Below are 13,263 nucleotides of genomic sequence, written 5' to 3' on the forward strand. Positions count from 1 at the left end.
ATCTGTAAAAGAAAGTTTAGATCAGAGAGGTCAAAGACAACTCACAACCCTAGAGGGTGGCATAAATCAGATTAAAGTATAATTGGGAAATATTTAACAAAATAAATAAAAAAGAACATAGTTAATATGTGATTTTCTAAGTTCATATGTGGCCCGCAGGGATGCTCATGCATATTTTAGTTTGACACCAGCGATTCAGATGATCTCTAATGTCCAAATCTAACATTTGATGATTCTATTAACTGCCCTTCCAGGCCCTTTATACACAGAATAAAAATCTGCTTGAGTTTTGATTTTAGGAAAAATTTTGCTTCTGCCAGTGAATCTCTGTGTTTTCATCAGTAAAAAACAAAACTATAGAACAGGTTCCTTTGTCTTAGTGTATAGAAAACTTGGACCCGAAGTGTCATAACCTATTCACTTCAGGCACCCAAAAAGCATCTCTTTTGCTTCTTCATATGACTTCTACATTCTGAATATTAAAATGTTTTATTTTTTACTGTTGATCTGTAATCCATCTCCATTTGTTTCAGTTCAAGAAGGCTACAAATACTTTGTCTAGTAATCTACCTTCATATGTATACTGTGCACATAAAAACTTATTTAAATTATTTTATTCATTTCTTTTATATTATTATGAACAATAGCCCAGTGTCAAGAATTTTAGAAAACAAAAAATGTAAAAACATTTAGTTTATATTAACAGTATGTATAAAAAATATTTATTCTGAAAAGTTACCTGATATTTACATTTCCCAAATTTAAGCTATAGACTATAGAAATGTCAAAAAAATAAATAAAATATTTCTGGTTCAAATGAGAGGTCTAGATGCTTTTGGTAGAAGTAGTTTTAATTTTTTGGAGGACCAACATATGTTATTGGAAGTCTGCTGAAATCTCTTTCCAGTAAATGTGAAAGTAAACATCATGGGCAGCTGCTTATTGGTAACTCTGGTCTATGCAGGTAGTCTCGGCTGTATGCTCTGAACATGGCTGAGATAGAAGGCATATCAACGAGCAACAAAAACTCGGCACTTCTGACTTTTCCAATTACTAGGCTATGGTAGCAAGTAAAAATACTAAAAAATGCCAGTGCAATTTTTTTTTAAAGGACACATGAAGCAGTATAGTAGGTTTGTAAGTGCTTGGACCAAAAGATAAAATATCTCTAGTTCATTGTGACTGATTTTCTACCAAGTTCTTTCCAGTGTTCATTTTATTGCACCTTTGAACATAAAATTTTTGGTGTGTGAGCACTAAAAATAATCTGAAATCTATGCATTTCCATTTCCCAAATTAATATTTTATAGTGCAAAATGTCAGTCATCTTGATATACATATTCAGAAAATCCTATTATTTCTAACTTGCCTAGATGATGCATGAGCCCTGGGAAATAGAAAGTTGCCAGGAAAGTACAATGATTGACTCTTCAGCTGGAATCTGAAAGGCAGGTGGGCAGGCAGCTTCTTCTGTGGCTTTAAATGAAATGTGTAGTTCAAAGTGTCCATAAGCTAATGTAAATACAGTATTGTGTTTTTGAAGCATAAATATAAGTATCACCTTGCTAATTGTCACAGAAATCAATATGAGCTAACAGTTCTCTGTGCTGACTCGTTGGGTACTGCGCTTTACATTTGGGGCACTCTAGGAAGCTCTCATCTAACAAAGTAGAACGCTTTGGTGAATTAGTTTTTAACTTATCTTCGTGCTCTCCTTGGAAAAGATCAGATGACTCTATGCGGACATAATCCTGGAGTTGTTTCTGAAAAAAGAAATTTTTATTTGAAGCCACTGTGCATAAAAATACAATGGTAGGTGGGCTTATAGCTGTCAGTAAACACCTTTATTCCTAAAGATGGATTTTCTTGTGAACCTTCTATCTCCTTCCCCTTCATGGCACCATAATGATGATGCCCTTGATAGCAGGGGCACCAGTCACCCCATAAAGACTTGATGTTGGATATCATCATTATAATTAAATTCTTATCTATAACCAATTCCGTACCGCCCCCCCCCCCCATCCCCAGGTCAGCATCTATAAATGATGTAATTTGCAAAGTGAATTCAGTCTGGAAGACTGAGCAAGAGAATACAGACTGGAATGTCTGTATATATATATAAATATATAAAAGTGAGGGTAACACAGAAGATGCACAGAGCACTTGTAAACCAAAAACCCTGTCCTTTTATCATTTCCTCTGAGGAGTTTAGAGGGTTCTTTAAACTTTAAAACTCTAAACCAATGTTTAAGGTACTCTGTGAAGATGCTAGATGGGACAGATGCAAAAAGAAGTATAGAGAAGGACTGATAGATGACCTGAGACATTCTGAATTTTAAATTTAAAAAATTAGATTTTAAAAAGCACCTACTCTTGAACTGAAAAATAATAGATTTCATTTTAAGAATGTTAAAATCGGTTATATACCAGATATTGGGGTAAAGAGAAGAGATAAGCAGAGAGACTAGGCACTTTTGTAAGACCATGTCTTGTCAGAAAGTTGGCATTTTAGTTGTAGAAAATTTACAAGGTTAAAAATAGGGAAAACCAAGTGTTTTTAGTGATGTAGATTAGGATTCTCTTTTTCTTATCTAATAGGCCACCAAAATGTATGAATGGAAGCACCAAAATGAACTATTTTCATCTGTTATGGCTGTGGGTTACAGTCTTCATATTACAAAATACTATACAATATCTCATTCAAAAAAAGTTAAGACTATTAGATTTAATTTAGATTTATTTAATTATATTAACTTCAATTTAATTTTCTAGTACTCACCATCCACCACAATGGTCTTTACACACTAGTTACTTAATAAAATGCATGCTGAACAAATGAAATCAAAACCCTAACTCAAAACCATGTATTTAACTGTGTGACATTGGGCAAATAACTTTCTCTCTCTGGGGAGGATCATAAGATCCAGACAGAGAATGGGTTCTGGGGCTATTTCATCCATTCCCTCATTTCAGGGTTGAGCAAATTAAGATCTAAAAAGATATCAACTTGCCCGACATCACAGAGCTGCTCAGTGGCAAAGCTGGAATTTAAGCCCAGGTTTTGCTGACTTTGGGTCCAACACTTAATATTCCCTCTGGCTCTCAAGTTTTATGAATCTACAATCACAAAACATCTCTCTAGTGAATACAGTCAACTCTGTTATAGCACTTATTTTGAAAATGTGAATTTGTTCCCAAGCAATTATTAGGTAACAATTTGAGCAGAAAGTGAATGTTGAGTTTACTTATATTCAGTTGCATGCTGAAGAAACAGCAAGGATGCAGAAAACTACACTACTTCACAGTTACTCAATAACTGCAACCTTTTTGACTCCTAATTTTACAAGAAAACTCAAGATTTTTTTCAAGATGAATTGCCATATTTATTGCACATTTTCAGATACAGTAGCTGTGGATAAAGGAGGGCTGGTCCTGGTCTGTACCCAAATACTCTACCTTGACTAAACTGTCCCACCTCCCCACAGCCATGGCTGAGAGCTGTGACTGGATTTGCTGGCCTGCTGAGATTGCTCCCACACCTCTAACAGTGGATTTTGTAGGTCCAGGTCTGATGGGAAAAGGGGTCCACAAAGAGCAGTAGCCCAAGCCTGGAGACGCACCGCTATTTGTCATGGTACAGTGCTGCTGTTTTTATTAGATCTCCATCTTCTTTTTAATGGGTCACTGACAAAGTTTTTAGTGTTGTGCTCCTAAGCTCACTTCCCATAAGCCTCAGGAGTTTTTGCTGAGCAATTTTGCAGTGTGGGTGATTTTTAGGAGCTCATTATAGCAAACTGACTATGTAAACTTCTTATTTAGAAATTACAATTGGGTTTCTTGAGTTTATTTTCTTTTTTCCTCTATAATTATTTTTGCTTTTAATCTTCACAGAACTCAAGAAATATTTTGGTATATTTTCATTATCTGTTAAAAAAAGTTTTGTGATTTTTTTCAATATATGAAATAAAGTATACACATGCTTGTGTAACATTGTTAATTGATTCCTTGAAAAACATGACTGTTAGTATCAGGGAGGCAGTTACAGCTGCTCAAGTGGAGACCAGAGCCTGAGTCACACTGGTGTCAAGCCTTTGGACATTATCATGGAAGTTGGCAATGTTAGAGTAGGGTGCAATGCATCATGTCTAAAATGACAAGCATTGTGAAACAATGCTAGCTGAGGCAGTGCTCTGCACACCCAAAAGAAAGATCAATACATACCTACCTACCAACATACATACATCTCTATCTATTTATATCAATAGGTATAAATAATACACACACACACACACACAGATTTACAGGCAACCTCCAACTTAAAGTTCCCAGTCTAGTCCATAAAAATCTCTGATGTCACAATGTAGCTGAAATACAATACTAATAGTACTATTTGAAACATTCCTCTAAGGAAATGCATTCTGAGTTCTTATTGGGAGGTTTGAAATCTCTCCTAATTAAGAGGTTCTCTCAGTAGAAGCATCAGAGAAGTCATGTATAAAGTGTATGTTCCTGGATATTAACAATCTTTCAATTTTTCTATATAGGAAAAGGCATTTCTCGAAAATGTCTTGAATTGTAGAACAAAAGATAGCTGTGTACAAAGAAGTGTGGGCTCTGGGCTTACCTGCAAGGATTCTTTCCTCCCAGCTTTTGAGATTACCATTCAAAATGAAATCTGAGCTTTAAGTACTCAAGACTTACCAAAGGCTCCAACCGTGTTATTTGTTCCCTTGCTCTTCTTAGCTCCTTAAGAACCTTATGCAATTGATGCTGCATGTTCTGTCGATCAAGTTTTTCATTTTCAAAATCTAAAGTACAAGCCTGGATCTGGTAAACCCCAAAGACAGATAATTATAGTTACAAATATTACTGAAGGCATAATTACCATATAATTTCCTTGCTGTATAACCACATAACTGATAAAGCATTTGTCATTTACAAATAGTTTTAAGAAAATCAGATAACTTAAGCTCCAATTAGTGAAAACTATATCATATATAAGGAGGAAGACAACTGACTGCTTGATTTAGGGATGGGGAGAGAAAAAAAATATATATCCACTTCTTCTTGGTGAGCTTACTTCTGCTCCCCTACTTCTAAACAGTCCCAAAGTGATTTTTCTCCTAGCTGTTCCTTTCTATTTTTCTTTCTTTAGGCACACAAATTCCAAGTGACCTGATATGCAGGTGGGAATTGTCAGGGTGGTTCACTTGGGAAAGACTGGACAATCAAATCAACAAGTGTTACATAAAAAGAAAATAGCTACTTTATATTTATATATGAGACTTTATCTATAAATTTAAAAAAATATATATGTAAATAAAGTGGCTACTATGTGCCAGGCACTGTGCTAAGTGCTACAGTGTTAGGAAAAATGTATGTGATTGGTCTTTGTGAAATTTAGGATGAAGGGAATTATTTTAGTTCCTTTTTCTCTACCTCAAACTTCGAGAGGAAAACCACGCTGCTCTTAACAGTCATGTATTTTCCCCCCCTAGGATTATCCCTAATTTGGAATTTGTAAAGAATTGAAAACTAGGAATACCTGCCCCAGTAGATGTCTTTAAAGAAATTTTTGCTTCTATTTGACATTCCAAGGCAGCTCCATCAGGAACATTTCCCAAGATAACTAGTGAGGCAGATGGAGCAGAAATTCCCATCTACTTATATGGGCCACTGCTAAACATTGGGCTTTCTCTCAAGCTAGCCCAAGGGATAGATAATTGGTTTGGTCTAGTTAAAAATTTTAAACATTTCTTATGTGTTTTGTAATAATTATCCATGTGATATTGTAAACATAAAGAAACCTCTATTCTTCAAAGATAAATTCATGTTAAAAAGAATATACAATGAATACCTGTTGTTCCAATAAAGCCACCTTTGTGTGTTCTTCCTGTTGCTTTAGCAGAGATGTGTAGAGAAATTGGACCTACCACAGAGAGAAGAACTATATTATAACAACAGATATTTCATCCCTTTCAGGGATCTGAATTCATGCACGAGCCAAAGGGGACTCCCCCATTTGTCTATGGAGAGTCATGTGAATTTGGCCTAAGAAATCAGCTATTCTATTTTGCTATTCTAATTCATTGTTCTGACTATAATTTGGGGGATAAGGAAGATGGTGGGGAGAAGGATTAAGAAGGTGGTAGGGAGGAGGGGATGAGTCACAAAACAGGAAGGAAGCTGATGACTAGCAGCCACCACTACCACTTAACACCAACAGGAAACGGCATCTATAAGGAAAAAGATTGAATCTGGAGAGGCCCTGGGTTCAAATACTACCTGTGATGCTCTTGCCCTGGATGGCGTAGGGCAAGTCTCCTGGACTTCAATTTCCTCATTTGTAAAATGTGGACCATGTGGCCCCTGAGGTCTACTTTTCAGCTCTGGGACTAGGATTCTCCCCCTCTCCTCCTATCTTTTACTGCTTGTCTCAATCAATACTCTCTAAGGGTGTTGACTAGAAAAAGTGGGCTGTGGAGCAGTGTGGTTCCCTCAGCCCTGGTGAAGGCAGATCCCTCACTCACAATTACAGAGATATTTCAAATAGCACCACTACCATCATTCCCAAGCAGGCAGACCTGCTTGGTTGAGGGGAAGGCTCCTCCCTTTCCAATTTATTGTCTCTGAAGGGTTTTTTTTTTTAAGTTGGTTTTGTATTCTTAGTGAATCTCTACTGTAAAATGTGAGCCAGTTAAGGCTGAGAAGCATGTCTCATCACAAACACCAAAGCAAGCTACCTTAATTCAACTAAGTAGTCTTAGCCCAGGCTGGAAATAATGGAGCCAGACAAATGCCCGTCAGACACAAATGCCATTAAGGTCATGGAATATCTAACTGTTGGTCTGTTAGAAAGCCATAGAGGGCTCACCTGAGATAAAAGCTCTTCAGACCTTTTTTTTTCTTCTTCAAGTTTCTCTCTGGAAATTTCATTCTCTTTCTTTAGCTTCAGTATTTTCTCCATTTTGTATTTGTTATCTTCCAAATGTTGTACATCAGCCTCTCTTTGAGAAGTTAAGAGATTATTTAAATCTAGAACTTCTTTCTTGGCTTCTTCATATTTCCTTCGAAATTCATTAAGTTCAAAACTCAGGTGCGTTACAGTTTGTTGTTCAATCTCTAGTTTCTTCTTGATATTCATCAAGAGATGATTGTAATATTTTTGCTTCTCTTCATGAAGATAGCCTAATACAAGGGACAGTAAGGAATATCATATTTTAGCCAACAAATTTAGTCCCAAAACATTGGCTGGGAAGCAAATTACTACAAATCACATTATCCCACTGACTTCTTTTATAACTATGGAGATTATTTCCACAAGTTTTCACAACCAAAACAAAATTAAAATCACACTTGAAAAGACAAACTTTTAGGAAAATGGAAGCTAGGAAATGACCTAGTTAGTGGAAGGTTAGTGCATAATTCTTGCTAAGGTCTGATAAGCTTTCTCTCCATACATAATGTAAAACACCCCTAAACATCTTCTATCTGGTATGCTTAGGACAACTACTGACCCATCTTTATAAGGCATCCTGAAGTTAATATACAAATCATATAGGCAGATGATAGTGTGAGTATTCATATTGTTTCCCTCTGTTAGCTCCAAAGGTATAAGTATAGTATAGTGGATAGAGTATTAGACTTACAGACAGGAAGACCTGAGTCTGAATCTCATCTTGGACATTTATTCGGTACTCTTGGGCAAGTCACCTAACCTCTTTGGGCCTCAGTTTCCTCATCTGTAAAATGAGAGGATTGGACTTATTGACCTCCAAGGCCCCTTCCAGTTCTAAACTTAGTTATTAGGACTAGCTCCTCAAGGCAAACTTTTTCATTTTTGTCTTTGTATCCCCATTGCTTAGCACAGTGCCTAGCACATTTATGTGTACGACAGGTGAATCTGGGGCATGAGAGGGAGAAGAACTTTTTCTCTTTACTGAATCCTCCCTTATTGCCCCACTACTCAACTTTCTCCCTTGCACAAATATTCACATGAAGTCAGATCTGGGAATGGGAAAAGGAAAAAAAAGTCATTTTAGACCTCAGAAAACTCCTTTCTCTAATTCTACTGAAAGTAAGCTCTCTCTTAGTCCAAGCTGCTTGGGGAAGTGGGAGTTAATTCATTATTCCATTTCCTTTTATCTTGCCAGCTTCCTGTCAGGAGCATGACATAACAAGATTACCTGGTCTCATCTTGGACCCTGTTTGAAATAGGGCAACTCTTTGTAAAAAGAGAGAAGACTATGTCACCCTGAGCCAAGAATACCAGTGCCTTATCCTAGTTCTCAAGACCTGAAGCCCCCTATAAACCAGAGACTCTCCAAACACCTAAGTAACCAAGTACTCCCTGGCAGAGGAGGAGGAGTCCCTCCTCCAGGCTTTCCCCTGGAATATGGATCTAAGGATCTTCCCATGGGCTTCTAATAGCTTCTTGCTCTTCTCAGGTCCTCACTTCCAACCACAAGAAGGCAGTCAAATTCATTAACAGTTAGTTAAACTAGGTCAAATCACTAATGCCTTTTGGACACACACACACACACACACACACACACACACACACACACGAGGACATGGTCTCAGGCCTCAAGAAATGAGAAAATCAAGAATAATGTTTAGTACTTCTAAGTGCAAATTCTACCTGGTCGAAGTATGGCTATGCCTGTTTACCTCCTCCCTCAATTTTTACACCACTAAGCTTATTTTCCTACATAAAGCACTCAGTACAAATAAGTGGAGAATTGAGAAAAGCTTCCAAAAGGGAATTCAGGGCAGAATTTTGAAGGGATAAAGTATCATAGGTTGATAGAAGGCTGGGGAAATGCTTAGAGGCAGTGATGGGATTGGCTTCAGAAAAACCTGGGTTCAAATCTTGCCTCTGACATTCCCAAGTGACCATGGGAATGCTAATTAACCTCTAAGTCTCATTTTCCATATCTCCAATAATATCACAAATGGAAGCCCTTTGTATTACATACTTCTCAGAGCTGTCCCGAGACTCAAATGAAATAATCTATATATAAGTATAGCACTTATCATACATGTCAGCTATCATTGATCCAAAATTTTAATGACTAAATTTGTTTCATGCCTTCATTTTTTAATTGAATATTTAAGAAATCAAAAGTATTCAGGTGAGCTGGAATCATTAATGTGGGAGTTGGCAATTTCTTTCTACTTGCTTAGTTCTAACAAGCTATAATACATTCTATTTGACAAATGATTTTATAGAATTTGCTCAAAAAGAAATATTGGCCTGACCTTCTGAGTCATTTTTTTTGGCTTGCTGTTGGAGTGAATGAGCAGCTGCTTCTGACTGTTGTTCCAATTCAATGATTTTTGCTGTAAGTCCCCTTACATAGGCCTCTCTCTGCTGATCGTATACAAGCCACTGTTGATTTTTCTCCAGAGCCTTTGAGTAAAGATGAAAAACAAAATAAATAAACAAAACAGAAAAGTTCAAAAACAAAGGGACCCAGACAATGTTTGAAAAAACCTGAAAAAATTCATTGGTCCAGAAAAGAACTTAATTTGATCAAAAAAGAAAACTTATTTAAAGTGCTTTGCAAATCTTAAAGGGCTATATAAGTGCTTGTGCCACCAGCTATTTTTGACTTCTGTTTGGTCTGTGTGGCATGGAGGTGATTTCAAAAAATACTCATCTTCAGAATAGAAAGCCACATAAATTTAGGCCCATTTCCATATACTTGTGATTGCTACAGCTAAATAATAGTGTTCTAAATTGAAAATTTCAACAAGTCTGACACTTCTGGTTTATTCCTTGGGCCTTTGCATGAGTAACTGAAGTTTAGTCAGTGTGTGTTATGTGGTTAAATGTGAAGGGAGCCAGAGAATATATTTTTATAAAAGAGATAAATAATGATACATTTATGATAAAGACCATAATTCAGAATACTGAATGTTCACTATATGTGAAGGCATTTTTTGAAAGTTTTAACAAAATAATTATATATATATTTGCTAATATTAAAATGATTGCATCTATTGAGGAAACACCAAGCTAGATAAAGGGGCTCAAAAATATGTCAGGTAATTTGAGTAAGACAGACCAAGAATGAAAATTTTACCAGGGGAGAAAGCACAAATGACTACAATTAAATAAACCATGTGCAAGTTAAAAAGGGCTGACTTGGATTACAGTAATCTGAAGCATGCATCAACATTCTAATTCCCCTAGTAACAATTTACTCATTAAAAACCCACTTTGCTACTCTGCTATAGCAGAGAAAATTCTGGTAAATGATCCTTTAAAATCATGAAGATTTGGCACTTGTTCCTCCACAAGACCCTATGAGTACAGAGTGGTCTGGCTCCTGGAGCCCATAGAGGACCTTCTGGGTACATCTTGTAAGGGAAGAGGCTTTGGGAGCCATCCAACAGACTCTCTGAGGGTCCGAGGTTACTCCACCTAGATGTGATAATTTGGTCAAATGATGAGGTGAGAGACACTGTGTGCTCAGGCCCATGTGCATAGGCATCACACAGTGTTCTGCCATAGCATGGAGGTTCATTTATTATATAGGCTGGTGATTACATACTTCTTTGGGGACACAATCAATTTTCTACATATACGTTTCCATGGAACTTAACAAGACATGTAGCCTAAGGAGATAGTCAATGAAACATTGTTGCTATAGATGAATGACATAAACAGGGTGAGCTAGAGGTTAGTTCTCCCTGACCTAGGAGAATCATTGTTACTTTTGGTCAGCTTTCACAATTACTTAGGAGATGGGTAACAAAACATTTCATAGCTAGCTACAAGATTAGAGGGCAATTTAATGAGAGATCAGATTTGGGGTTTTCTTCAATTTACAAGTTCTATTTTTCTTGTGTTACTTTAAAGCACCTGGCAATATTGCTCAGTTTCTGTCCATAAACAGAATTCAGCAGAATGTGTCTTGAAAGTGATTGATGTTCTTGGCTTGCCTGGCTTACAATGGGAGTGAATGTAACTCTGGAGACGGAAAGGAGGAGGGCAATGGGTAGTGATCTTTGGGCTTTAATTCTGTAAATGCAATCGTTTTAGGGTAATAATCTAGGGGGATTAAAGTGGGATATATATGTATTTATCCTATAAGTATTTGTTCTCATATTATTTCTTCTGTATTGGTGAGAGAATAATAATTATAACAAGTTCATTAGTTAGGAAAGTTGGAGAGAGCAGTCACAGAAGGTGGGCAATGGGTGGGCCTTGTTCTGGGGGGGGGGAGGAGAAGGGGAGTGCCTTGTAGTTCTTGTCTCCCAAACTGTGACCTTGTCAGCCAGTGGGGGTCTGTGGCTCCCTGCAAAAAGGAGAAGTTATTTTCCATTGAACCTTTCTGGCTCTGGGTCCAGGTGCTTTCCCATGCACTATTATCAGTCTAGCAGATGTTATACCAGAACTGTATAGTTTTTAGTCTCTTTCATGGGATGAGGTGGGGATAATGCTGGGGATTGGGAGAGAAGACCCCAAAGTGGGCTTGGAGCTTGAAGATGTTTGATATTAGTGTGAATCCAAATGGGTATCCAATCCCTTGTAATTCACAGCCATGGCTGAAAAATCCCTCTCTTCACTTTCCCTCCTCACATTCTCATCTCAATGTAGCCCAGCCTGACCCAGGCCCCAGACTTGAGTCTCTTCTATTCTGTCCTTCCCTTCCCTAGGAACTTCTGCAAACCTGGATTGATTATTTAAAATTCTCCTTTATCCCACAGATCTTTCTCTCATACTCTTTCAAGCCTGTGATCCTCATAAAACATACTCCCCACCCCCAAAGACACTGCATTCTTTGCTCCTGCTTACTCATCCAGCAACTAGGTGGTGCAGTGGATAAAATGCTGAGCCTGGAGCCAGGAAGACACCCTTCTGAGTTCAAATCTAGCCTCAGACACTTACTAGCTGAGTGGCCTTGGGCAAGTCACTTCACCTATTTGCCTCAGTTTCCTCACCTATAAAATGAGCTGGAGAAGGAAATGGCAAACCACTCCAATATCTTTACCAAGAAAACCCCAGTCACAGAGTCAGACATGACTGAAAACCAACAACATTTATCCATACTCAAGATCTTCTGACAATCTATAACCATGTTTTATTAACCAGAACATGATTTACCAAATTTAGCTAGTTCAATCTATGCTGCATGTTTAACCCTGGTCATCTTCTTGCCACTTTGCCCACTGTCCCCCTCTGATAATGAAATCACTACTGTCATTACTTGAGAGAAGCAACATGGTGGGGCAGCATTGATGAAGTATTGGCACGCACGCTGCTCCGTTCCCCTCTTCCCAGTGACTGAGGGCATTTTTTACATGCCCCACCCCTCTGTCCAGCTTCCAAAGTGAGCACTTCCTCCCTGCACTCTCTGGGGTAAGGTGGGGGTTCATAGGCAGCTTGAAGTTGCAGTTTGGACACATGAACTTGAAAACCTTCACCAATGCTGGTAATGGGTTAAAGAGCATTGGAAGTGAAGTTAAGAGTTCCTGGGTTCAAATCCTTCTTGTTTGTTGTAAGGATCAAAGGAGATAATATTTGGAAAGCATTTAGCACACTGCTTGGGACATAGTAGGCTCTTAATAAATGCTTGTTTCCTTCTTCTTTGGCATTCCTCATTGCAGCTATTAAGAAACTCCCACTCTCCCCCAATCCTCTTCTCATTGACAGCAGATGACCTAGCCTATTTTATTAAGAAAATCTAATTAGTTCCCCACCTCTTCACCTCAAAATGTCTCTTCACCTGCCCTCTCCCTTTGCTACTTACTAAAAAGTGTTATTCTTCATTGCCAAGACTATAATCTTTATATCAATTATGATTTTTGTGTTTACATTTTCAATTTCCCTCCTCTACTAACATTTTCTAGCCCCACCTACAAACATGCTAAAATCTTCAAAATCTAAAAATACCTCTTCTCCTCCCACTATTCCCTCAGGTTATCATCCAACATTTTTCCTCTTCAACACCAAACTTCTAGAAAAGTAATCTCATATACTCATATCCACATCCTTGCTATTCACAAACTCATGCAATTTATAATTTGGCCCTACCATACCTATTTTATTGAAACTGCTCTCATAAGTTCCCAATAGTCTTTTATTGCTAAATTCAATGGTCTTTTCTCTGTCATCATATTTAGCACTTCTGTAACATTGTGACTTTTTTTGTGAAATGGAGTCTCCTTCCTTAACTTCTGTAATACTGCATTCTACTGGTCCTTCTGCTACTTTGCCTCTCTCGTTTGATGGCTCATTTTCCTTTTCCCATA

At 37.6% G+C, this 13,263-nt stretch overlaps 1 protein-coding gene across 2 annotated transcripts in view; it reads right to left on the reverse strand.

The window, feature by feature from the left end:
* Positions 1–833: 833 nt before the first annotated feature.
* Positions 834–13,263, reverse strand: part of CEP55 (centrosomal protein 55) — a 37,074-nt gene continuing 24,644 nt past the window's right edge. For both annotated transcript variants that reach the window (XM_056802405.1, XM_007478793.2), the window contains exons 5-9: positions 9,262–9,412; positions 6,875–7,188; positions 5,858–5,929; positions 4,702–4,827; positions 834–1,763 (exon numbers count right to left, since the gene is read on the reverse strand). In XM_056802405.1, the coding sequence (XP_056658383.1) occupies positions 1,566–1,763; positions 4,702–4,827; positions 5,858–5,929; positions 6,875–7,188; positions 9,262–9,412 (861 nt within the window). In that variant the 3' untranslated portion in view covers positions 834–1,565. The remainder of the gene's footprint in view (positions 1,764–4,701; positions 4,828–5,857; positions 5,930–6,874; positions 7,189–9,261; positions 9,413–13,263) is intronic.

The sequence above is a fragment of the Monodelphis domestica genome, chromosome 1 (assembly GCF_027887165.1).
Source record: "Monodelphis domestica isolate mMonDom1 chromosome 1, mMonDom1.pri, whole genome shotgun sequence".
NCBI classification, from domain to species: domain Eukaryota; kingdom Metazoa; phylum Chordata; class Mammalia; order Didelphimorphia; family Didelphidae; genus Monodelphis; species Monodelphis domestica.